General features: G+C 46.1%; 1 protein-coding gene across 1 annotated transcript; it reads right to left on the bottom strand.

The window, feature by feature from the left end:
• Positions 1-265: 265 nt before the first annotated feature.
• On the bottom strand, positions 266-26,785 carry erf (Ets2 repressor factor). Its single transcript, XM_062409791.1, has 5 exons — positions 26,101-26,785; positions 8,102-8,336; positions 4,481-4,593; positions 2,406-3,307; positions 266-2,297 (listed from the first exon to the last, which is right to left on the bottom strand). The coding sequence occupies exons 1-5, from the start codon at positions 26,120-26,122 to the stop codon at positions 1,659-1,661; spliced, it is 1,911 nt and encodes a 636-aa protein (XP_062265775.1). The 5' UTR covers positions 26,123-26,785; the 3' UTR covers positions 266-1,658.
• Positions 26,786-27,829: the final 1,044 nt, after the last annotated feature.

Below are 27,829 nucleotides of genomic sequence, written 5' to 3'. Positions count from 1 at the left end.
ACAGTCTTCAGGAGACAAACAGAGGGAATGCAGACGAGGATCTGTGGGAGTGAGGGAGGAGACGCTCCGTCCTCAGAGACCCTCGACAGATCCACGAGAAGCTGAGACGCTTTAACAACACCGGCTCTGGGTCCACGTTCAGAAACAAGTGTGTCACTAATTACAGCCTCGCTCGTAGCTGCTTCCTGACCGAGAGGAGGAGGAGGAGGAGGAGGAGGAGGAGGAGGAGGAGAGATCTCGATGCCCTGGTGGGTTGTTTTCTGTACAGTGAGAACCACGTTCCACTCGCTGGCTGACAAACGTCTGAGGACGCCGTGCTCAGATCGAGGGACCGAAAAAAAAAAAAAGAGTTCATCAAAATCTACAACACGAACAAATCCCTCCTCGGTTCACGTCTCTGTACAGTGTGGTGAACGAGAGGAGGATGAAGAGGAGGCCAGTGTCCGAGTTACCACCATAACAGCTCTTCATCATCCTCACCCCCTCTCTGGAGGATCCATCGGTGCGACTCTGTGTCTTTGTATTTACTCTTTGCTCCCTGTCCTCCACCTGGTGGACGCCTGCAGGCTGATGGGACAAAGAGTCTCTTCTGCATCAGAGCTGTTCAATGTGTTTTAGTAACGTCCGGGTCTGTCCCTCTGTCGTGATGAAGATGAAGGAGGAGAGAACACAGAGAAGAGAGGGAGGTTACGAGGAGGAGCTCACCACCTTCCAACCAGCCACAGAAACTCAGTCTATCTGCTGCTGCCCTCGCTAAAGAGATGGACCACACAAACACACAGACCCATTGAATCCCATTAGAGACAGAGTCCTGGCACGGGGGGGGGGGGGTTACTGGCACTATGAGGGCACTGGTTTGAGAACTGAAGTCGCTTTACAGACTGAGTTCATCTTGTAGTGTTGGACATCACAGAGGAAACACTGCTGGGACCAGGGACACGGGGGTTCGATGCCCTGCCGCACACTGGAGGCTACGCAGGCGCAGACACGGCTACATCCACACGAGAACGTTTTAAAACTGAAACCATGTCCTTCAGGTCCACGTCCAGACTAACACACCGGAGACACGCCGGTGACAACAGGAAGTGGATCGTCCAATCAGACGTTGGTAGAAGTCGTTTACACATTTTGAGTTGAAGGTGATTAGAACCAATCAGAAAGTGTGTAACCACCTTACAGCGCTGCGGGGGGGTTTCAATCTGTAACGAGTACAGTTGTGTTTCCAAGAGTTGCTGTTTTAGAGTCAGACACACTTGGGGGGTGTGGGGTGGGGGGGGTGAATGGAAAACGTGAACGTGACGCCTGTTAAAACTCAAACTTGTGCAGATGTAGCCTCAGTTTCACAGAGAGCAGAACATCTGGCAGCCGCTCGCTGACCAGACGTTCAGAGTCGCTGTGGAAACAAGTTCAACTTTCTCGTGAACACGGAGGAAAAAAGTTTGTCTGTTAAATTTGAGGATTAAAAAATGACCGACTGCACAAAAAGCTGTTTTCTACATAAGACTCAAGTTGATGTTATAACCTAGTTTTCTCCATTTAGTTTCCCACAAGGCATTATGGTCTAAATCAAAATGTGAAACTTGTTGCCAACACTGTGATGTGTGTGTGTGTGTGTGTGTGAGTCTGTGTGTGTGTGTCTGTGTGTGTGTGCATGAGGCTCAGCAGCCAGGGTTTTCCAGGGACAGCTGAGCCGTGGCCCTCTGCAGCTCGGAGCTCGCTCTACGCTGGGTGGGAGGTGGTGGCAGCATCAACCCCGAAATAACACCCCCCGCTCCTCCTCCTCCTCCTTGTCCTCCCCCATTTTCTACCTCCCCTCCTCTCCTCCCCGCCTCCTCCGCCTTCCTCTCCACATCCCCCTCGGCCCTCACTTTCTTGTCCTCCGCCTCGTCCCTCTCTCCGTCCGCCTCCATCTTCTGGTCCTCGCTCCAGCGGCGCTTGAAGCGCAGCTTGAGCGGGATGCAGAGCGTGCCGCCGGGGCTGATGGGCGCCGACTGGCCCGGCTCGCTCTTCAGACCAATCAGAGGGAAGGCCAGGCCGGCGCTGCCAATGGTGGGAGTGGCCGGAGTCTTGAAGACATCGTCATCGTCGTCGTCGTGGTGGTTACTGTGAGGAGGAAGAGGAGGAAGAGGAGCAGAGCTGCCGTTCCCGTTGGCGTGGTGAAGGCTCTTGAGCAGGTGATGATGAGGTGTTGGGATGAAGAGGTGTCCTCTGTCATTGATGTTATCCAGCTCGTCTTCCTCGCTGATGTCAGTCACTTCCACCTCCTCTTCCGACTCGATGTCAGAGATGGGCTCCACCTGCAGGGGAAGAATATTTCACAGCGTGAACTTTTATTTACGACTCAGATGTTTCTCGTACTCGCAGCGTTTGGGAGAAACTCCTCAACAACACATCCGGTGACTCACCTTGATCTTTGGAGGAGGCGCCAGGAGAGAGCTGTTCATCTGCCCGGAGCCACTGAACGAGGACGACTGGCTGGAGGAGGAGGAGGAGGAGGAGGAGGAGGAAGCAGCCATCGAGCTTCCCGATTCCTTCTGCTTGCGCCCGAGTGGGGGGGGCTGCAACTTGAACTTGAATGGAGACGGATGCGGCGGCCCCTCCTCCCCCACTGCTGAGTGATGGCCGAGGGAGTGAGGGAGCGACAGGGGCGCGTGCAGGTGGTGGGTGGGCGGCTTCTCCAGGGTGGGGCGGTGGGGCTGAGGGATGATGATGTTGGGGTAGTGGAAGAAGGCTCGGGGGCTGAGGTGGTAGTTGTAGACAGACTGGGTGTGGGCCTGCAGGTAGTGCTTCATATCCTCTGGGTTGAAGGAAAAGTGGGAGCCCATCATCGGGGAGGAAAGGGAGGGGGATGGGGTGTAGGGCATGTGGGGGGTGGGGGTCATGGACAGAGCGGGGGACAGATTTTGGCCCAGGAGGCCCCCGGGGCCAGGCAGGGGGGACACAGGGAACGGGGACAGAGAATCTGGGTGGACCCTCGGAGCAGGTCTGGAGAGCCCTCCTGGGTTCGGATAGATCCTGAACAGAGAGTCGTGGGGCATGCGGTGGGGCAGCAGGCCCCTGAAGGCCCTCTCCGGCCCCCCGCCTCGCTCGTCGGCCCCCAGGCCCTCCTCCAGCTCCGAGTTGGTGGAGGTGCCGTCGCTGCAGTCGCTCACCGAGCCCCGGGCCATACGCCGGGCCACGCTGCTGAACATGCCCGGGCTGCGCAGCTCCTCGCTGGAGGAGAGGACGTCTGACGGCGTGGAGGGGGGGAACCGGAAGTGGGAGCTTCCTGTTGGCACCGGGGGGGCGCTCTGAGGAACTCCTCGACCTGTGAGGGAGAAACGATGAGAATTAAACAATGATTGCAGCAGGAAGTCATGAAGATGTAAGAGCAGACTCATAATCTGAAGAGTTCAGGGAGTTCTGGTTCATCTAATCAGGTTTAGAAATGTTTTCCTTCAACACAGAACAATAGAGCATCAAGGCTTTTTGTGTTAGAGGTCATCAGAGAAATAAAACTGTGATTTCAAATCCTCAAAACAAACATCTTCAAACCGTGGGCCTGTTTCTCTGCTTCAGCCTCACAACAGGCTGCCAAGAATATCAGGGATGTTATTCATTTATTGTAAATGCATTACACAGGTAGAAATCTGTTATATATGAAAACATGAAGATCAAAAAATCTGTCTGTACGGCTCAACACCAGACGGGACCAACAAGGAAACATGTTTATTATTTCATCTTCTAGTTTTAGTTTTGTACGAACCAGCTTTTTAAACTGAAGAGAAAAGGAAAAGTCACAAATGAGAGTCGCTCACTTCTCTCGTAACTCCAACTATTTTACCCCGAGGGTCACAGACACACAAAGAAAACACCGGGTTACACAAAGCCACAAGTTCCCTTCTCTCTCAACCCCTCCTCCCCCCCTCTCTCTCTCTCTCACCAGGGAGACTGTGGCACTGCAATAAATTCTTGCCATCTGTGCACGTGCCAGAATTAAATATTGGAAAAGTTGCTCTTACTGCCATCACAAACATGGGCTGGGTTCCTCTGCTTCTTTCCAGTACCGCCGAGTGTGTGTGTGGTTCTGTCTTTATAAGAAACGCACATCTCACAACCATGTGTGACAACAACGGGAAAAACCGTGTGTGTGTGTGTGTGTGCATCGATCCAGATTGACGTGGGCATGTGTGTGTGTGTGTGTGTAAAACCATCATATCACAACATGTCAGTGTGTGGGCCACATCACACAGAGGCTATAATTAAAGTTTCGTGCCGCACTTATGTCACTGGTATCCACCGCTCCATATGGACTGTGTTTACACTGGGTGGCCGGGACCAGAACAAGAGACGACTTCAGAGGAGGGAGAAACTGGGACGTGGCACACGGACGTCTTTAGAGGACACACTGGCTGTGAATGAAGTGAAGCCAAAGGGCCTCCATCGCCCCCTGGTGGCCGGCTGTCGTACGGGACCTGACACAGAGGAAACGTGTACGTACCAGTGCCCATGTCGATGAAGGGGTAGTTGACCAGCACCAGTTTGTTGAAGTTGAACTTGTAGGTGAATCTCTTCCCTTTGGTCTTGTGGAGGATCCTCTTGTTGTAGTAGTATCTGAAGAGAGAGCAGAGAGAGAGAAGACGATATCTTCCTGTGAGTTTAAATACTCATCACATCAGCAGCAGGATCAGATCGGCTTCATCGTGTCAAAGATCAGATTAATAATAAAAAAGATCAATAATTCCTCTTTTTTTAATAAACCTCAACCCAATAGAACGTTTATTTTTCCCATACATGAATCACAAGCAGCTTATTTCAACTCTACTCATTTAAACTCCTTCAGTGGCCCTCACGCCAGTTTTAAATCCTCGCTGTGATTACTTAACAAAGCCATTCAGACTGGGTCTTATCCAGCGGCTCCACTGGTACCAGTGCATTAGTCACTGTCAGGGCACACAGTGATGTCGAGGAGTGAGCAGTGCCGTGCTGACAGCTCATCTCACAGATGATAAAATGGCTCCCTGTGACTCACCGCCAGCCGGGGGACCACATTCATATTTCCCTTAAATAACAACATCGACACCAGTGTCTCTCAGTCACTTGTGGCCGCTTCATTCTGGAAAATGTAAAATGATATTCATCATTTCTACTAGAGTCAAGCAGAGAAGATCTCAGTGGCAGATTGCCTTAAATAAATATATACATAAGACTTGGTGAGTTGAATATATAAGCTCTAAAATAAACATTCATTCCTCTTGGAAAATGTAGAGCTTAATAATTTGATCACAGATTTTGAATCTGAGAGGATAAACTGTGATTTGTGAGATCTTCACAAATAAAAAGTAATTGATTTGATGCTCTTCTGATTTTAATCACTGTTGATCAAACATCTTCGAGTTCTGACAAAAAAAAGACAAAGATCTCACAACTTTCTGATAAGTCATGGACTAAGTGATTGATCAGGAAACTAATAGGCAGATCAATTCATAATATCAATAACTGGTACATGTGAGTAAACTTCACCCTGAGGTCGGAGATAAACGGTCCACACACGGTAAACAGCCATATTGATGAGTGGGTGTTAACAGCATCAGGCCTGTTAGTGCAGGGACGCCGAAGGGACATGTTGTTCACAGACGTGTGGACGGACGGATGGCACTTTGAATGAGTCGCGGAAAAGGCCACACGCACGTACATGTGAGGAGATCACATGACTCTAACAGTGTGGAGTGGATGTGTGACGGCCCGTCTCACACACCGGGCCCAGGCTTGTCCGTGGCCTCCTGCTCTTTGAACTCACTTCAAAACAGAATCGAACGTGGAGTGTAAAGACTCAGATTCTTTGTATAGTTGTGCGGGAACACACACACACACAAACTAACACTCACTGACTCACAGGCCTGCAGACATACACACATGTACTAGATCTGCATGACTGAACACACGTGAACCGAGGGAGCGCTCACTTGAAAGACTTCAATCAAAAGCTTCACATCTAACGACGGCAGAACCCGCCTCCAAATATCTCAGACTTAATTAACAGCCCTTCATTTATATGGAAGGTTTACAAACCACACGAAAAGAGCTTCTCCACAGAGTCGGGCTCCGGCGGCTCCTTGATGTTAAACACTCAGTGTGACCACAGAGCAACTGACTGTTAATCTGCTGTTAAACCTCTGTGGGCCTGACGCCGTCTGAACGATACAAGACATCGGACTCAAGACCTAGATTCAGGGATCTGAGTCATTTCTGTGCATTAATGACACGTTTGATATGTTTTTAATAACATAAAAAGAAACCGGAGTCTTCTAATAGTGTTAAAAGGAACCTGAGGAACCTGTAGGAACATGAATAGATGATAAATAAAACATATCCAGTATCTCATGTGCTTAAAGATGTTTGTCTTTAAATGTGGTTGAAAGGTCGACTTCAAGTTGTGTTATGACACAGATATAATCATGGAAATATGATATTAACTGATGGTTAAATGTTGAGTGTGTTTGTAAACAAACACACAAGTTTATACATCATCACCTGCTTGTGTCGGAAAACAGCTTGTGTGTACATGTGCGTTTACGTAAATGAGTAAATCAATAAACAATGTGTTACATCAGCGTATTCTGTGTAAAGTCACGATCTGAGGAGTGAAGTGAGGATCAGTGGACGTTTAGAATTCATCTAATATTAATTCAGGTTGTGTTTTGATAATCAAATGAGGAAGACGACAAAAAAACAAGGTTTAAGCAACAAACAAGACACAGATGGGCTGGAGGAGGGCTGACATATAACAAGGTGTTAAGTGTGTGTGTGTGTGCGCGTGTGTGTGTGTGTGTGCGTGGTGACGAGGCAGTGCAACTAGTCATCACCATGGCAAACTATAACCCACACCAACCTACAACACAGGAGGCGACACTGATGACTGGCTCTGTGCATGTGTGTGTGTGTTTTGTGTGTTTGTGTACAGGACGGAGAGAGAACAGGCTGGTTGCTAAATAAAGCTCTGCAGCATCCCACATGTCCTCTGTGGAGGGAGAAGGTGTGTGGTTCTAAATCCACCAGCAGCACCCAGGAGCTTTAGCGTCGTGCAGATGTATGTTCAAAACAAATCAGCAGTTCTTTGGTTCTTTACATGTTTCACGAGGTTCTAATGAAGCTTGAACTGAGCCCAGAGTCAATCAAATGAAATCAAGCGTATTCGAACTTAAACAAATACTGATGATGAGTAAGATCGGTTTCTTGAAAATGAGCCCGAGTCCTGGGAATTGAAAGTTGAAAAGAAGAGGAACAGAAACTACTGCATCTTTACAAAGTTTCACAATATGATCTATTATTCACGGATTCTTTAAGAAACTGAAAATAATGTAAGAGTAAGAACAACAACAAGGTTTCATCAACACGATCCTCATCCCTCTATTCTTCAGCTTCCAATAAAAAACATCAATTCTAATCACTGCCTGATTGTAATGTGCTTGTTTCCCAACTTTCCAGCATAATTCATATCAAATGAAGCCAGAAGAACTGATCACCAGATTAAACCCTGATTTAAATAGCTTTGAGCTCAAGCCCCAGGTAGGTCTCGAACATGTGACCGAAATCTGTATCAAGACAAAGATAAGTGGGTGCAGATCCCAAGAAAAATCCATATAACGTGTATTTGAATGTTGGTTTTCGTGGAGTTTAAACTCTACTTGGGGCCTTTCGAGGTTTAAACAGAAGTTACCTTCTATTTCTGGTGTTTGTGTGAATATGTGAACTGTTCCTGTCCCTGAACCTGTCGTCTGTTCTGCTGCCAAATGACCACAAATACACTGGATCCAGTTAAGAAAAATCCATGTTGTATGTTTTGCTGATTTTATCTCAGTTCATCTGGAGTTCAACACAACGAGGACTCTCATGAAACACGAGGCCGACACGATGAGCTCATCTGGGCTCTTTGACGGCGTCTGACTCGTCTGATATCGATACCTCATACGAACTCATGACCTGAATATAAAGCCAAGTTACAGGGTCAGTGATTTGTCTTAACATAACTCATGTAATCTAACCAGGGTCTAGGGTTCGGTTCCAGACATGGGTTTAAATCAGGTGGAACAGAGCTCGACTCTCGGTTCTTTCCCCTCACCTTAGTGCTCGGCTGAGCTTGTCGTAGTTCATCTGTGGTTTACACTTCCTCGCCCCCCACAGGCGAGCCACCTCGTCCGGGTCCTTGATGACGAACTCGCCGTAGTCTCCCTGCCAGGCGATGACGTCATGGCACTCCTCCTTCCTCAGCAGCTCCAGGATGAAGTGCCACAGCTGGATCTGCCGGGATCCCGGGCTCGACTCGGGCTTGTAGGCCCATTCGGGAAAAGCAAACCCTGCAGGGGGAGAGAGGAGTGGTTAGGTGGAGGCAAATTCAAAGAAAGGAAGGAAGGACACAACATGAATACAAAGGTGAAGGTTTATTTTATGAGTCTCTGGGAATAAGAGAGTTTAAGTAGCGTGGATGTGGCAGCGCTGGTAGAGAAGTACTTTGTGAAAGATACAGACATGAGACTGTTTGGAGCCGCAGGTTTAAATATGAAACTTGAGATTTAATGCCTACATTAAAGATCTGAAACACCTTTGGGTTTAAGACCTTCCTGAATCTAGTAGATCCAGGAGAGAGCTGAGCGCATGAATACACATTCACGAGCGTCCGGGCTCAACATGCTCCCACAGTCTGAAGTCAAATCAAATCTCAGTGGTATCAGCATCAAAGCTGGAGAATCAGTGCTGTTATTACAGATTAACAGGCCTTGAGATACGAGCAGACAAAATATAAGCTATGGTTTTATAACTACTATCAGAACACACACACACACACACACAAAAAACATACACATACGCAAGCGTGTGCACACACACTATTATCCAACAGTTGAAAGTATAGGCTTTGCGTTGTAAAGCAGTGGGTGGCAGTAAAAGACTCAACAGCACTTCAACACAAGGCCAAACGAAAGGGCTGAATAGCAAAGGCATAGTGTGCGCAGACACACACATACAGACACACACTCACACCTCATTAGGACCAGATGTGCCTTGGCAATCAGGCTGAGAAAGCTTAGGATGGGAAACATATGGGCACAATATAACAATGCTGAGTTTTCTGTGTGTGTGTGTGTGTGTGTGTGTGTGTGTGTGTGTGTGTGTGTGTGTTTATGAAACTGTAAAAAAGGCAGAATCCTAAATACCAAGGTTACAAAGATTTTCCCACACTTTGTAAAGGCCGTCATATCTGCATGTACATCATCATGACAGTGACCTGGGAACAAGGACCTTCTCAAGGTCCACAGACTTTGCCTCCGGGGAGATTTGACCAAGCGATGCATCATATGTTGTGCGATCTAGATCTAATGAAACCAGGAATCTGACACATTAAACCAGCATTTTGTTGCTGTGCGTTTGTTGGATAGGAAAAGTGCTGCGGGGCCGAGAACAGCACATAACAACGACCACATAAAAGAACAAAAGACCAGATGAGAAACAGATAAGACGACATAAAAAAACAACACAAAGACGAGTTGTAAAAGAGGGGGGGGGGGAGAAAAGACACCTGGCAACTACACTCCAGTGTTAAGTGAACTGTGACTAGATATGGTTCCCAGATGGTGATTAAATCAATTATGACTTTTTCCAGTATTTACACAACCTGTGCTGTCATTGCTTTCATGTGTTCACTTGGATTAGACTTCTTTTTATAGAGACAAACTAAAATGGCCGGCGTTCCCTTTTATTTTAAAATATGCAGCGTAACTGATATTTAACACTTTTTTTTTACGGTCAGAGGAAATGAATCTGACACCAGGTCTGTGTTGTTTGTCCTCAGGTCTTTTTTAGCAACTTTCAATGATCTGCTGCTGCTTCAGAAATCACTTAAAAAGGAGAAACTACCGCCGGGGACTGGAGTGGACAAACAGACTCACAACATTCCTGACCCACAAAAATAAAAGCAGCACTTACAAACAGCTGATTCGGCGGATACACCGATATGCAGCATTGAAATTTGGACCGCGGAGAAGAACACGTTTAGAAAACTGGCGCGTGTTTCCCCTTTAACCAGATACAGATCACATTTTAATAGCAGGTGTAAATGGAGACAAAGTGAGTCATGGAAAAACTAAACACTCTGAACACGGCGAAACCAAAGTCCAGCATCAGGTGAGCAGCTGCGTCGGCTAACGTCACCGAGAGGAAGCAGAAACAGAACCGGACTCAAAGAGGGAAAAGACAACTAAAGAGGATTGATCACTTAACAACTGAGAGAGTGAAACATCTTTGTTAAGAGATAAATTAGACTTTTGCATATCTTAGCAAATTTGTCAGAAGCGGACTTAATACTGAGAAATTAAAATATAAAACAAAGTGATGTCTGATGTGGATGTTTAAAGAGTTTCACAGTCGAGCTCTTTCTTCTTCCTGGAGGCATCACTTTATAAACATCTTACAAAAGACGTCTTATTGAGGAAAGGACAAAAAAAAAAAAAAAGAATCCAGAAAAACAGAAAAACAGATCCGCTCCTGATGACTAACAAACCACATGCTGCTATCTGATCTCCCACGGTGCTGGGAGATCGAGCCCAGCAACAGACGAGCTGGCTGCGATGGTTTGATAATGGCCATGTGAAAGGCTGAGCACTAATGGGGTACAAGCACATGACTCATACACACGACAGTGAGGCTGTTGTGACACACACAACACAGCTGTGTAACGGGGTACACACTGGTGATTAGTGCAGTAAGAAACACGTGTGTTTCAATAGGCGCACAAGCACACAACTCACGAGGAGTGCATTAAATCAAAGTGGGCGAGCTAATATCGCCCTCACACACAAACACACAACACAGGTTAGTGAGGTAAGTGGGTTCATGCGTGGGTGCACAGAGCACACAGACAAAGGACACAGGAATAGAAACCGTGCCCACTGTGTGTTGCAGATGTCCCTGCTGACTCATATCTTGTTCATTTGTCGTTCACAGATTCCTCCTTTCTCCCCTCAGCACCAGGGCCATCTCTCTCTCTCTCTTGTTCTCCTTTCTCTTTTTCATTTTGTCCCTCCCTCGCTCAGCCTCTCCTATGACACATGGTCTCCTAGCAACAAAAGCTTTTAAGCGCTAAAAATAAGCGGAGGAGTCACGACGAACACAAAATATGATTCGATTACACAAAACTTGCCAGAGGAGTTGGGAGTTTGGGCTCAGATCCAGAGACCTGGGACCTGGGCTGTGATCCGTCTGCCCAGAGGAGATCGGTTCAGCGCCGGCTTCACTGTCCAACGTGTCGAGGACACAACAGATCGACTTGTCCCCAAAGAACTAAAGGACCAAGTTTAACAACTCGAGCTATAATGGACATTAACAGCTCACCCTAACCCAAAAAACCTGATGAATGTGACTAAAGAAGTTCCTGAGTCGTTCGAGGCCCTTAACGTTCATCTCATCTCAGTCTGAGTGTCCTTCCTCCACCCTCCAGATGACCTGCTCTCACTTTACACTTCAACAATAAACACCATCCCTGATCACAAGTTATTACAACCTGAACAGATCTGAACTTTATTTTGCGTTTGTTAGAGTCGCTCCAGAGTTTATGAGACCAGTTTAAAACACAAACACATATTAGGGTTCATGTAATGTGAGTAAAAACAGAGATTCACAGATAGAGTGCAAGAGGGAGTGGGAGGAGGCAAAGGAGAAGAAAGGAGCAGGACAAGTAAAGTTTAACATAATGAAGTGTTTCTTTTAGTAGTGTGGGGCAGGTCAAGTACTGGAGGGGTCCAACTTCTGATTAGTGTTGGTGTTTATTGTTTAGGTCCAAAGAGAGACCGAGACCAACTGGGGAGATCATTTCCTGCTCATCTGTAGCCACTACTTTAAATACATAAATCTCTTAACTCCTACTGATGTTTGACTTTTATCAATGCAGCCACAAGAAGTGAACGTTCCGCATCATGTGGTGTGTGAAGCGAGAAAGAAGAGGAAGTTACAGATGAACGAGGTGTGACTTGTTATCTCTTCCTCAACATTGTGGGAACGCAGTTATCTCATTAGTTTTTATTCACACTTGAGCTGCATGGAGGCAAAGAGGCTGTTTCCCTGTGTCGTGAGAACCTGGCAGAGCTGTCACACCTCACTGGACATGTCACTTAACTGTAACATGCAGATAGTTTCATATACAGCTCGTGGAGAATGAGTCTGACAAGTAGACAGATGAACCCAACGATCTGGCAGCCTCCGCTCCAGACAGGAAGAATTCTGATTGTTAGACAGAGGTGAAATGCACCATTTCAGGCCTCACTGGATTCTAAATATAGAAAAGAACAGGGAAAGAAAAACTCATTTGCTATTTGGCAGCAGTCCTGAGACACCTGCATTTTCATTTCCAAGAGAAACACAGGATCTGTGCAGCAGCAATCAGAGGCTGGGGGGGGGGGGGGGGGGGGGGGTTTTAACGCACAGCTCTGCTTTTCACAGCGGCTCTGACGTCACCACTGTTGTAACAGCGCTGGTAATAACCGATAGCCATCATTAGGGTATTGTCCAGAAGGCCTGCAGCCGCTGAGACTAAACACAAACCACCTCCTCTTGTATTTCTCTTTCGCTCTCCGCCAACAACTTTCTTTAACATGCTGTTCCATCTATCCCCTCGTTTATTTTTCCCTCCCTTCCTCCTATTCTTTGGTGGGTCTATATTTAGCCGTTGGAAAGGTCGGTCCGTGTCTGTCTGCGTGGTAATGATTCAGGAGCACGGCCACAAACACACAGAGGTAAGAGGCCAGGCCAGAAGGCCGGGGCCGGGCTGGCTACTGAGAACTGGATGGGGGTTTTATCAGCGCCGGGATCAGGACAACACAGAAAGGCCGGAAACAAATGGGTCCAGAGCAGGAAACAGGGAATCTCTGCTGGGCGTACGTGGTGCTGGCATGTGCAGCGCAGAAAAACACACAAATACCTAATTAATAGATCGTCAAATGAAAACTGTAACATGTAACTTTGTCGTGACAGTATTGGGCTGTATACATTTAGCAGAGGTGGCCCCGCTGATGTAATGTCATGAAGTTCCAATTACTCGACTCTGCTGAGGGCTTTTAATTTGAAGCAAGCGATAACACAATACAGACTCGCATAGCATCACATGGCCGAGGCGACACGAGAGAAAGGTTAGATTTTGTGTTAAATTGTGTTATATTCCCTCTGCCAGTGTACAATGCACCAGCCAGGTGGACAACCCCGCCCCTCAGCTCATACAATCCAATTAAATTTAAAAGATCATTTAAAAGTTCAATAAAAAGAACCATGAACTGTTCAGACTTGTTTATCCGAATCTCCATTTTGTGCCTTTGCTGTAAAACGACCTGTGTACAATGCTGGGATCACAACAGACAATCTATCACAGCTTTACTGAGGAGTTCAAACTGCTGTTTAAAAACCCTCCGCGCCTCATTGAGGCAATCTCATAATTACCCTCAAAGGATGGAGTTAAGATTCGAGGAGCCAGTGGCTTAAATCCAGGGAGGAGTCGGAGAAACAGACGGGACGAGGAGGAAATCGGGTGGAAGGGTAAAGTGGAGGAGGAGGAAGGAGGGAGAGATAGAGAGCAGAAGGAGAAAAATAAATCCAGCAGAGATCAAAAGGAAAGGAGGTCGGCCGTCTGCAGGTGCACAGCATAAACCTTCACCTCTTTCCTCACATGATCCCTCATTACATCAGATTTACAGAGAGAGGGAACGGTGAACAGACAAGGGAGGGAGCCGGGGTCAGAGTCAGGAAGGAAAGGAGGCGGAACGGAGAGGGAGACAAAGTCAGAGCTGCTAATAATAACCATGAATCTCCTCAAACTGAGGAGGAGATATACATCTGTGTGTCATCTGAAATGTGGGTTTCCACCATCGTCTCCAAACCAACGAAGTTAATACAGACGAGAGGGAAACGTGATGGAAACTGAGAAAGACACAGACAGATAAGTGTTCACACGAGAAAGATGCCTGAAGATAAATGCTAAAGAAAAAAAGTGGATGAAGATTAAACCTAATCTTAAAATTTTAACAGAGGGTGTACGACACCTCTTAAACTGGTCTGAGTTCTCCTGGAGTCTGTGCCGCTCTGACTAAGAGCTAAACACTCCTTTTGCTACCAGGAGACTTTGTTATTAATGACTTAAATTAGTGCAGATGATGGATTAGGAAAGATTTGCCCTCAGGTTTGGGGAATACTCCTGAAGCTTTATAAGGCCATTAATGAAGTGGCTTTGCATGGCTTAAATCAGCGGCTGCTCCTGCCGGGGATGATGCGGTTTCTGTCTCATGCTCAGAAATCCATCTTCCAAATCGCTGGTGCTGTGAGCGGTGCTTCCCGTAGACTCAGAGTTAAGGTTAACCACTGGGGACGAGCAATATTAGAGCGCAGACGGCTGAAATGCTGAGGATTCCAGTCTGCAGAAGAGAGTAAGGGCACCTTAAAAAGGGGAATTTGACTGTTTGCCACAGCATTAAAGCCTCGGACTGCAAAGAGAAGCACTTCAGTGTATAAAGCATCTCCGCTACGACTCAGACGGTTAAGCTGCTCTAATCGGAGACACGGCGGACGCCTACACCTCGCCAGACAGAAACCTGTCGCGCCCTGGAGAACTCTGCGGCACCTTGGAGGCAGCCAAGGCTGTGATTAAGACAACCCCAGCTTGGCATGAGTGTGTCTGCTCGAGTGTGAGTGTGCACGCATTCATGAGTCAGTTATTACACTCAGATAGGAGGGTAAAGTCCCATTACACTCGGCAGGCCCTCTGGGTCACACAGCTGTTTTAAAGATGCCAGAATTGTGTCACTGTGGCACTTTGCCAACAACATTTAATAAAAACACCTTTCAAAGAGACGTTGGCTTCTAATTAACTTACTTCTGGCTCAGATTATAAAAAAATTGTAGTTCTGGAAAGAAGGGAATCTTCACAGGAAAAGACGATCACTGTTGTACGAGCGAGAATCTAAATCCTAAACAATTACATCGTCATTTTAGAGCAGAGATCTTTATCTGTTAATCTGCAGCGCTGAGCCAGGGTGGGAGACTCAGAGAGAAAGTGCACATGCTGGAACTCGTCTGAGCACGCTTTCCAACCAGAAAATGAAAACCCTGTAAAATATTTAGCGGTAATGAGCTCCTGGCTGCCCGACTGCATTGCTGGAGTTCTCAAGCTTTCCTCCGACACTCAGACTGGAATCTGTTTGAAAGACAATGGCTGTGTTCGGAAACTAATCACTATAGAGTGAGTTTGCGGTTGTGTCTGAATGTTTACTGAAGATTATTATACTCTATATGTGCACTCATTGTTTCCCACAATGCATCTTGAAAAAAGTAGTGATAAACCAATGATCACTAAAACTAGCAGGAACAGCCTGAGCTGCCGAATCCATGTGAACAGAAGCTGAGCAGCACAAACTGCAGGAAACAAGTTGATTTCTAAATCTAAAGATCATAATTCAATACATTTCTACCATTAAGGACTACTACTTTATGTGTAAATAATAAATATAAAATAATTAAATTAATTTACTGAGAGATTTTCCACCAACCAACGTTGTTGATTACGTCATAATACTTTGATTGTGTGTTTGTGTGCACAAATATGAGTTTCAAGATTTAAGATTCAAGATTTTATTGTAAAATGCACAACAATAACATTAAGCAGTCGCTGGCAGTGAAATGCTTGAGTCTCAGGCTCTCTTCTAACAATGCTCAATTAATTACAACCTATACAATAAAATAAAAATAGTATCAACTAGAATAAAATAGAATATCAATTTAAAATACAAAATTAAGTATATATATCTTAATACATATATATATATAAACAGCAGAGGAGAAAATAAAACAATAGTGCAAATATGCAAATATGTCACAGAGGAGTTTAAAAGTCTTATGGCCTGAGTTTGTGTGAATGATAGTTGTTGAGAAATAGAATAAAAGATGGAAATAGAGAGACAGTAAAGAGAGTGAGATACGTCTCAGACCAGAGGTGCACTGAGGCAGAACAGATGCAGTTTCTGTTCCACAGCAACACACACTGTTGTGCATGTTTATGATTCATGGTCTGCAGGAAACAAGGCCGGCTGGCTCCCTGCTGAGCGAAGTCAACCAGTGTTAAATCCAGCAAACAGGCCAGCTCCACACGCAGGCAGTGGCTGTGCTGATTACCGGCATCAGACCGGGAAGCCGGCTGGCAGAACGAACAAGAACACCCTTCAACTGGAGGACTTTGGTTAATATCACTGCGAGAGGAAGTACCTGACTTCCTGCTGGCAATCAAGGGGTATACGGGGGGGGGGGGGCTTGTTTCAGGGAATCTAACCATGAAGGAATATATTCACTAAGGAGAGAGAGGAAAAGAGGTCCCAACATAACTAACTAATAATACAGCTTTATTCTGACAGTCTCAATATCCTGAATCGATTAATTCATCGATACATTTTTTGATTACAAGACTGATAATTAACTTTTAAAAGTTCATAAAAACAATAAATAAGAGAAGCCGCCATTCAGCGACAGAAGAGACTGGAGCTGCAGTGATTTGCTGTGTGGTTGAAGTGGTTGAAGTGACTTCAGAGAGAGACGATGAATATCCGTGTTTAACTTTGGCTCCTGTGTTGTGGTTCCGTCACCAGACTACTTTCATTTTCCTCCAACGCACACGTGTGCACACTCACTTTGGATTCTCCTCATCGACATGAAGCATTAACCTAAACCTAAAATCAACCTCATTCTAAACTGAGCCCTGAAACCGAGTCTCAACCCTCAAACGTCTCTTTGTAAAGACCTCGAAACCGTGATTTACAACTTAACTGTGTCCACACAACCATATGATGACATGTACAGACAGACACACACAGACAGATGAGACCAACAACAAAATGTTGGTGACTTCAGCTGTTGGACCGAGCCATGTGATCACTAATGTGGACACACAAATCACACACATGCACTCACACACACACACAGACATGTAACAACAGCCCAGAATAGGACCGTGGCTCCAAAGGCAGGAAGCTTGGATGAGTGACTCATTCCTTGTGTTCTTTGCCAAATCAAATTTCATCTCCTCTCCTTTTCGAACCCTTTCACTCTCCCTCCTTTTCATAACTTAACTTTTCCTTTCAGCGTCTTTCCACACAGACAAAGAGGCTCCGCCGCTGATTACAAACTACGAGGACAAAACTGCTCGACAACGCGAGGTTCGGTTCAGTGTGCGACTGACGTTGATGAAAAGGGAAAAATATCAAAATACGTTTGAGGTCATAAAATTTTAGGAGCAGTTTAACCACATAGGACTGTTTTTTTATTGCCAGGGGGGTTGAGAGCCAATATCAGCCAGGAATATGAATATTTGATTAACACCTAAATCTAAAGTATCTACAGGGTTTTCCTTTCACATCACTATTAGGAATCAAATCTAAAAACCTTTTACCATCAGCCCCCCGGGGGAAAAATGTCCCAAAAAGGTCAGAATGAGCCTGTGATGAGAAGGAGAGTCTCGGGAAAGTATTGATGACATTTCTAACATTCCATTGACGCAAGAGTGGAAGAATACAAACATCTCAGGATGGAGAAGAACATGTGCAAGACAAAGACAAAGACATCAGAGTCGAGTGGCGATAAAGAGCCACACTGAAATCATCCAACAAGTTACAGGGATGGATCCTCTCTGGGTTTTGAACAGTTGGTTGAACAAGATCTATTCAAAGATTGATTGAAAGACAGATATTGGCAAAAAAAAGAATCACTCCTTGCAGTAATTAATGAGCGCTAGTTCTTTGTGTTCTGCTATAATTAAAAGAAGTCATTTAAAGTGCTATTTATCACTGATACCATACGCATGGTCACCAATCAGACGACTGGCGACTTGCTCACTAACACTAAGTGTTGGTTAATAGACTTTGAGACCCAAACTGGACAGTAGTCAGAACCAGTTCACCATCAACCATGTAACCTTGTAACCATGGCTCATAGTTCAATCCCAGTGAGAGCAGATCTGCACTGGAGGAGGGTGTCAGTGAAATTCTTAAATAACGTCAAACCGCCGGGCGAGGGACTTTCTCCTTGTGTGATGTCTGGGTGTGTTAGTCAGCCTTTAGTCACTGGCAGAGCCACCGCAGTCCTAATTCTCCAGTCTATTGCATTAAAGCTGGATCTTCCCGTCTCTAGACTGAGTGGCTCGCTCCCTGCGTAAAAACATTAAAGACACAGGCATGACGGCGTCACCGCAGGGAGATGGCAGCCCAAATGAGCACGCTGCAGAAAATTAAAAGAGTGTGTCTGTGTGCGTTAACGCAAGACAGACGTCACCCATTTTTCATGGCATGTGGGGGGTCCAGCGCCCCTAATACAGAGTGCATGCTGGGAGTGGGCGACGGACTTACTGACTTTCACGTTTCAATAAAACAGAGAGCGGACTCATTCATCACCGCGGCTGGTCCTTCAAACCGCCAACAGGGACGCTCGGCTACTTAGGGACGGATCTTTGAACTTAATACATCCAACGTGTAGAGTGATACTGCTGCTTAACGTGCAATGAGTCAACATTCCTAGACACTTACATCATTTATGTCAATTATCTCATTTATTAAGTCATTTAAAAAGTGTTTAAACCTTTTAGAATGCCAAGATTTTTCTAGAAATCAGCTTTAAGTTGTGACGTCAGCCGAGACCTCCAGGTCATAAACCAAAGGGACAGACAGGCAGACACAGCAAGCTCGACTTTATGAGGGACTAATGGTGCTGACCTGATCAAATGGAGCCGTCCTTATCGCTAATGTAATTTATGACTTACCTTTGAAGCAGCTAACAAGAGAAGCCCGAGCCCTCCACTGGCTCAAACAGTCTGCAGCTGCTTTCAGTCACTGTCGATGCCAGAACTGCACAAAACTGCTGTCAAGTGATTTGAACAGAGGCCCGGATCGATTTCTAATCATTTGACAATATAATCGTAATTATGTAGACGTACAGAAATGTAAAGGCGTGTTTTAAGATCCGTTCTACAAAGGGCTGTCAGGTTATTGGTCTTTTTCCGATAACGGTGTGGTAGGGCTGCAACTAATGATTAATTTTTAGATTATTTTCTTGAGTAATCAAAATCTTTGGTCTTTAAATTAATAAAATATAAGGCTGCAGATATTTATTTAGTCAAATATTGGTACGTTTTTGTTTAACGATTGTTTTTATCGATTTATCCTGAAGTTCACTCGCAACTAAATAATGTGTAAAGAAAACTATAACTATCCTCTTGTGCTTGTTTGATTGTGGGTGTGAGAGACAGCGAATGTATGTGTGTAAAGAAAGGAGAGAGAGGGTGTGAATGTGTGTAGTTTGTGGGGGGCAGTTGAAAGAATAAAGTTGTATGCATTAAGCTTTTACTTTAACAAACTTCCTATATCCCAGGTTTAAAACGCTGTGACACACGGAGTCACATCAATCACAGACACGACACACAGATTGCTGAAGTCCCAGGGCAAGAAGTGACAGTCATTAGAGAGAGAGAGAGAGAGAACCACGGGGTTCCCAACAGACGGACGAGCAAACAACAGAAGAGACACACCGCGCTCTGCTGACTCCCTCCGTCTCTCGCTCAATCTGTCCTCTCCACAGACAAGATAGTGGACACGTGAAAACAAAACTCCTACAGACTTATTTGAACTTTACCAGAGCTCATGAGAAAACTCTGAGCTCAGATCAGATCATTGGGACAAATCTTTAAGATGCTGCTATAAGGCAATGTCTTTAATCCAGAGGCCACCATGTTGCTTTAACAAGATTAAACTAGATTAAGTCACCACAGCAGGCGAAATGTAAAAAGCTATTTATAGTTAAAACATTACATAACACATGGTGAGCACAAAAAAGTATTTCTCTGAACACAACTGAAGTTTCCGATGTTGACAGCTGTGGATTCTGTCCACGCGACGCAGGGTTCTGCTGCCTCCTGACACCGGGACAGTGTGTGCTCAGGGAGAGCCCGTCTCCGTCTGTGGTGATTAGAAATCCATTGGAACTCAGCTGGAGCGAACTGTCCCTTCTATATTTAAGAAATGTGTCTTTCCGACGCCGTTAACACCGACACCAGATGTTTCTCAGCTGTGGATTAAATTACCCTGGACACGAGGGGGAGCGCTCCAGTGGATGATCTTTCCTCTCGGCCTGCACCATGCTGCCACACTGGTGCTCGAGATGCATTCATTTATTTGCGCGGGGGATCTGGTTACTGTGGAAATCATATGAATGTAAACAAATATGTGGAGAGAAGCAAATGTCCACAAATGTAGTGTAGTGTGAACAAGAGGTTTTCCTGTGTGCCGGTAGGAACTCATGGTCACTGCTGCTGCCACAAACATCTGGAGCTGGTACCTTTCGGACGGCCACCTGAATCAGTGTCAGCACCAGTAAAACTCAAGGTTTTACAGCCGTGAGCAGCTCTCACTCCTGAACCCTGGAAAGCGCTGCACAGAGCAGACACTGAGCTGCTTGTCTTGAACGTCTACCTGGATTTACAAGCCATATACTGAGTTTGGCTTCAGTGGTGCTCGACTTTGCCATTTCACGGCCGTTTAGGTGGCACCGCGCCGAACAGAGAGAGAGGTTTGTAGAAATTAGTATTTCTGAAACTACCTCGGATCAGATTTATGTGATATTGAATTCATCGTGTTCCCTTTCTGAGAGCAGGACAGGTCACGTTCTCAATCAAATCGGCGTTGGGTAAAAAAATGCAGGTGTAAAGCCAACAAGTGTACGAGCAGGAAGAGTCTGGGTTGGATCCACCGCGTCCAAACAACCACAGAACCCAACTCTCTGGAGCCCACCGGGGTTTCTCCCTCCGTGACTCCTGAGGTGGCCCCTTCGGTAGAGAATGTGCCCGATGTATTTTGCATCATTTTACAAATGGTTTCTAAATGAAGACTTTCCACTGGTGTTGCCATGCACTGCCAATGAATGCCACACTTAATTTAAAAAGTCCTAGATGTTGCCACCTACTGCAGGTCTCTGCAACTACCAGAACACAACCTGGCAGGCGTCCCCTAACCACTTTCAGCTCAAACCGACTTTCTAAAAACATATGGCATTCGGTGGATATTTTTGCTCTGACAGCACGTTGGTGGCAGCTACTTTCGCCCTGGCAGGGGCCGTGTGGGCTGTGGGACTACAAGACCACACCTAGTCTGTCCCTTAATTCTTTTTGCAGTGCACACAAGTCAGACCCATATGTCGGCAGAGCCCTCCCTCCATCCTTCTCGCCATGAATGAGGCCAAACCAACCAGGTCTCCCCTCCTCCTCCTCCACGAGCCACAGGTGATAGACATAACACTGCAGGACGCTGCTCAGATTGAGTGACTCCAGTCACAACAGCCTGAGACAAAGCACAGACCTACCTCCTCACCTCCTGTTCTCTCTCAGCCTTGGTTTGATTCAAGAGTAAACGCTGTGTCTGCAGCTTTTGTTGAGCAGAGGTTTTAGAAGCTTTATAGGTGGTGCTCACATGGGCTTCTTTTTTTTAAACAAAACATATTTTAGTCTGACGGGTAAATGGATCAACACATCATGTCTATGAGGAGTAAAGATGCCTGGGCTGTTCTCTCACCTTTCAAGTTTATGCACGAGAGATTAATTTGTGCATGACCGAGTAGCGCTGCAGCCGGAAAGCCCAGATTCCTGTCAGGTGTTTCACAGACATCAGCTCCAATGCAGAAGTCTTCCTTATCTGCTCAGTGAAGCCGGCTGTTGGTTCCACTTGACCGGCTCTGTCCTTTTCATGAGCTCGGCTGGAGGTCGGCTGTCGAGGAGCCAACGCAGATTCACCTGCTCATAAATACTTAGATGCTCAGAGGGCGAGCAGGCCGACCATGTTGTGGAGACTGATGAGCACATTCCTTTGCACTAAGAAGCGGTTCTGCACTTTGTCTGAGCCGGGCCTGTTCTCTGCGTTCTGAGAGATTACACAGAGATAGCACTGGTGGTGGTGACCTTCTGCTTTGATTAGTACATTTTCACTAGTCCTGTGAATAACTCAGAATGCAGACGATGTGGCACCATGATAAAATATGTTTTTAAAATGTTACGTCTGGTTTCGATGTGAGAATTTAAATCAAAGAGCTGAAGCCACAATACACATGTTCAACAACCATGCAAACACACACTCGTCATATTAGAGAAAATTGTGTTGGAGGCTCCCATTCAACTGGTTGGTTAATTAATTCTCATTGGTCGGACAATCAGTGGTGATTGATGTGTAGACAGAGGAGCCCTCCATCAGGACACTCCCAGGATTAATCTGTGATGTTTAGGCGACGGCAGCGTCAGACTTTTCCACTTTCCTGCTAAACTAATGACTTTTTAAGGACGTGATGATAGGGACCTTCCCCCGAGGATAAACTTAGTAAGAAAATTGCGTTGATAAAGCTAAAATAACAACAACTAAGACTGGAAGGTCTCTTGTTTAACATTTACTGACAGTGTACTCAAGTGTCTTAGGGTTAGACGTCTTAGATTCAGCTCTTAAAAATGCTGACTGTAAACTATCACAACTCAACAGCCTGAACAAACAACTCTTTTATATTCTGTTAGTGTTGTAGAGACAAACACGTCCACAGAGATGCAAAGCGAATTCAAATAAAATAATGCAATCACCTCACACACCGAGCGTTTCATTCCCAAATTAGATCAGTGACAACCACGATCATGAAATGATTAGGCACCGTCAAGTAAATCTGGTCCAATAACTTTTTTATTTGATATAATTAAGCCACCGTAACAAAAATGGATCTTTTAAATTGAACAAAGAAATCCATATACATGAATACAACTGTAGAAGAAGATCAGCATTCAGCTGCCTAACGGAGTGTGGGGCCTTCCTGTGCGTGGGGCCCTGGTGTTTGTTTGGCCAGCATGCCCTGGCTCGTGTGTTGTCTCTTCTCCGACCTGTGCATGGGTCACCGGAGCCACCGTCCATACACACTTCCAGGAAAAAGAGGTTTGCCGTAACATCCAGAGATGATAATGGCACCGTTGACCCGTGCTGCCACTTTGACAGCACACCAGAGAGATGCTGACGTCACTGTGCTGTGGTTTTTCCAGGGGTCTACTTGCCCAGACTCAGCACAGTAGTGATTATGGAATGTGATCAGGTCAACTTTTACCTTTACGTTAATCAGTCACAGTAAGCACAACACACACAGAAGGGAAACCAGGGGAAAGGTGCGTCCTGGGAGGAACGCTGGCTGGATTAGAAAAGTGAAACTGAGACTTAAACTAGCAGAAATAAAAGATTAAGACTAACGGCTTTCTCACAATTAAAAAACTAAATTAGAGCTGCTTGAAACGGTCGTTAATCCTGTTTCTCTTTCATCTTAAAGTGACATAAACATTTCCCAAATCCACAGAGAGCACACAACACTGCAACATCTCCAATAAACCCCAGAGAGAAAAAATACACACATCTCTGCACATCAGTCGCCAGCACCTCTTCTCAAACTTTCCCCGAGACAAACAACTTGGCCTCGACTTGTTGTGTAATTGCGTCGTCTCTGCTGCTGGAGCCAACGGCTTAATTCAGTATAGTGGTGAGACAGTAACACAACAGAGCCCAGCCCAAAAGAAACTGACGTCTTTTTTGTTTTGTTTTCCTGAAACGAGGCCTGGGCTCATTAGCGTTGGCCTAACCAGTGAATCTGCATAGAGACGTCTGGCGGCTCCTCCTGTGATTACATTAGACTGAGTCAACTACCCAGAACCAAATGGTCTTCCTCAAGGGCAATTGGGTCTCGCTGGTAAAAGTCAAACACACACTTTGTTGTGACCACATCAACGTCAGGTAGAGCAGCGCAGTGACAGACATATGGGCACAGACACACACACTTACACTCACAAACATTAAAACACAGTCACAGTCGTAAACAGCAGCCCAGTGCTCACCAGACTTAACACCAGCTAATTGCTCATGTATCGCCCCTTTCACTCCACACACACACACACATGCTTCAACACAGTCACACACACACACACTGCTTAGCATGCTGGGTCGCTGGCCCGGCCTGTCTGTAGCTGTGACGTCTTGCATGTGGCGCGTTGTTGATACAAGGAGTAACACAAGTGGAAAATTGGAGCTGGTGGGGCCAGACTGCTGACTTCCTGATAGGAAGAGAGTGGAGGTTGACCCATATATATATTTATGTGCACCCGTTTGTGTATGTGTAGAAGCAGGCAACAGGCGAGATGCACACAAAAGGCCTGTGTAGCTCCGAGGGCAATGCAACATGGATTCAGATTGTTATTGACAAAAAATAACATTCTTTTCAACTAAAACAACCTTCATCATAGTAATGTCAAGGAAAACTGCTTCCACCACTGAAAACGTACAAACCCACACTGGCTTTCATTTCAGAGCAACTTCTTTAAACTCAGGCTGAACCAAACGAAAGTGGTAAAGTAGAAAAAATTACTAATAAATAGACAAAAGGATCTATTCTCCGCTGTGTGGCGCATGGTTCTAACAAGGCCTTCTACTTTTACCCCGACCCCTCCGGAGAGGTTTTATTTGACTGACTATTCTTGAGTGTATAATTGCCAGTTAAGTGTTTTCTGCACGATGAGCTGTGTGGTGGAGATCAAGCAGAGGGAAGTTTCATGGGTCAAGCTCTGAGTACTTTGAGGCCGTGGCAGACGAATCTGTTCATTTCCTCCCGGAGTCTTGTGCCCCACTGTGTAAATAAAGTTGCTTGTGTTTTAGCTCGATTGTTTCGTGATATAAAACAAAGTTTATCTCAAGCAGCACAGAGATTTGAAGCCATATTTCTAATTATGACGTTGTGGTGTGGCGTGGCATTCCCCCTTTTAAAAACATCCATTATGGGAACTGGATCTCTGGCTGTCCCTAGATTACCACACAATCCCTCTCGACTACACTGGGTTTAAAAGCACCGAAACGACACAATGGAGGGGAAATCATACCCGCGTGTGGAAAATCATAATTTTCAACCAGAGCAATTACACCTTCAAATAAAAAATGTACGGAATTTTGAAATAGCATGGCCTTGAGGTTTTCTGAGTGGTGATCTACTTAAATTCCAGAAGCAGGTTTTAGTTAAGCTTTAAACTAGGCAGGTAAGACAATATGCTGGATCCGATTGTGGTAGGGGTCAAGGGGTCAAACAGGTTTACTTTCAAAAACGCCTTTAGGAAGGAAGGGGGTGTAAGCTAAGGAGAATAAACATGCTTCTCCCAGCAGCAGCAGTCAACTGGGAGCGTTACACCATCACAGCCAACCAGCACTGAAACCAGCAGAAGTGATCAAGTGCAAAGGTCCCAATGCAATCATTCAGCCGGTTTCCAGCTCCCCGTGATGAATGGAGACGTGTGTGGGCTCACACCTCCACCTCGAGACAATCACAAAATGCAAATATGCCACAACCTTAACAAACACACACACACACACACACACCAGTTGATTATTCTCTTATCAACTTCACAGGATTCGAACACACTTTTCTTTGAGAGGACTTCCCTGCAAGTTAAGTCAATAAAAGCCCTTAAAGCAAATAGTTTGTTGTTCCGCTTTGTACTGGGACCAGTGCTGGTGTTTTAATATCAAACTGGCCGTCTTATTTAAAACTGATTTGTTAATTTGACCTGGATCTAAAGCACGGGGCTCCAGCAGCCGGGGTCACGGCTCCTTTCGGCCCGGACCCCGGACTCCTCCACACGGATCCAGGAAACTCAAGCTAACTCCACAGTGGTTTCGCACCGCAGCTCGAGGGAACACGCGCTGGGAAAGTTTGAAATAAATAAAGTTGGAAGAACCCGTATTGAAAGTGTGTTCGAGTTCCCCGGCGGTTGAGGAGGTAAAGCGGGTGCTCGATGGCACCGGACTCCCCGGGTTTAATGAAACCACGGGGGACTCGGACGGATCCACTCGAGCGCCATAACTTTGTCACACTTTCCCTGGAGCTCGTTAGCATGCTAGCCCGTTAGCCGCGGAAGCTACACGCGCTGTTGTGTTCCCCCCCCAGGAACAACAAAGTAAACAAAAAGCAGCGCAACGTGTGTTTTAATGATATGCGAGTAACCGTGAAACTCACCGGAGTCTCCCGGGGTCTTCATCTTCGTCGCCGTGTTCGGTGCGTCGCGTCGGTCACTTTCCCCCCCCCTCCCCTGTCGACTGGTAACTTTGCACGGTGGTTCGGTTAGCTAGCTAGCCGTTAGCGGAGTTAGCCGTGACACCCCACTCCCTCCTCCGGTGTTGTTCTCTCAAGAGGCTCGTTGGGGGATCGACCGGCCCGGAGCTCGGCGCTGGAGGTTGTGGTAAAAAAAATCAGGTAAAAGCTCCGTTAAGCTGCGCTCGTGCGTGTCCGCGCGTCCACGGTGTCCCGGAAAACTTTGTGTGGTTGTTTTGGGGGACGCGTGTAGAAAGTTGCCCCGGGTCTCCGGAGGCGGAGGGAAGGGGACGATCCGCTCGCCTGCGACCGAATGGCGCAGGTCGAAGTTTGTCCGGAGTCGAGCCGGAGCGACGGAATGTCTAACAATTCAGCCCGTGCGTGGTGGCGATGTCGCATGTTCGATTCCTCCTCCACATCACCATCACCATCTTCATCATCGTCATCCTCCTCGGTCCAGAAACGCGGAGCTGCTGAAAGGAACAAAAGTACCGATGCCAGCTCTGCCTCTCTCTGCCCGCTCCCTCTCTCTTTCTCCGGCTCACACTTTCTTCTTTTTCCACTCGCTCGCTCGCTTCGTGTCCGCTTCCCCCCCCCCTCTCTACGCCGGGGTGTCGTGTTTCTCTCCTCCTGCCACACGGGGCCGCCCACGCGGACCCACGGAGGGAGGGAGCGAGAGAGGAACTCAACGCCCACTTGTTGCCGAAGATCGTCTATTGATTCTGGAGGACTTTACTTTACATTCCACTACAACAGACGAGCTGCTGGTGCATTTTTGGGGATCTGGAAAATAAAAACCCAGGGAGAGAAGAACATGTGTAAACGTGGGCTGGATGTATTATTAACCATAAACACGAGAATCAAAAACACAACCATAAACATCTGAGACAAAACATTGTTTGCTCCGGGTATGGTTTATTTTGACGAGGCAGGGCCGTAACCACTGTCCTGAGGGGCCACAAGCCCATTACTATATATTTATTCATATTTATCTGGGGACCTTATCCTCCTGAAGAGTCACCGTATCACAGTCTGGGTCGTGAACTTCTTATTTCTTCTAAATTCTTCTCATTTCACAAACCAGAAGACGAGAAATGTCTGCACACCAGATGATGCTCCCACAAAGGTTCAATTCCCACCCAGGTAACGTTTGGCCCCTTATACTCCCACTAACATTTATTAAAAGTTATAGATCTGCAGACATATGAGGTACCTCATCATATTCCACCACAGAAACAGTAAAGTTTACACATTGCAGAGACAGAGGCTGGTTTCATGTCAGGTTCATCATTCACATATTTAAAGAAACTTATTTTATAAATATCAGAACCAACTGAAATAAATTGAGTCTGGCTTTTTGTTTTGTTTGTAGGCCTGTAGCTTATCCTCTGATAAATTGATGCTTGTGTCATACAGTAGACTGCTAGTTTGAGGGCTGTGGCTCAGGAGGTAGAGAGGGTCGTCCACTTTATAGAATGTCACAGTTCAATCCCGGTCTCCCCCATTACAGGTGCTGAAGTCTCCCTGGACCCTGAGTTGTGCTGCTTGTGTAACAGAGAAAGTGCTGCACATAGATGCAATGTGTGAGTCTGTGAATGTCTTGTAAAACTTAAGTTGATTGACTAAATTAAATTGTGTTCTGTAATTTATTTCC

This window comes from Platichthys flesus, chromosome 17, assembly GCF_949316205.1.
Source record: "Platichthys flesus chromosome 17, fPlaFle2.1, whole genome shotgun sequence".
NCBI lineage: Eukaryota > Metazoa > Chordata > Actinopteri > Pleuronectiformes > Pleuronectidae > Platichthys > Platichthys flesus.
The sequence above is the reverse complement of the archived record's forward strand: the minus strand, read 5'-3'. Positions and strand labels throughout refer to the sequence as shown.

Excerpts from the sequence above, each read along its gene's own strand:
- erf (XM_062409791.1), bottom strand. The coding sequence starts at position 26,122 with ATGAAGACCCCGGGAGACTCCG. Across the intron at positions 4,594-8,101 it reads AAGCTCAGCCGAGCACTAAG|ATACTACTACAACAAGAGGA; the intron begins GTGAGGGGAAAG and ends CTCTCTCTTCAG. Across the intron at positions 2,298-2,405 it reads CGCCTCCTCCAAAGATCAAG|GTGGAGCCCATCTCTGACAT; the intron begins GTGAGTCACCGG and ends CTTCCCCTGCAG.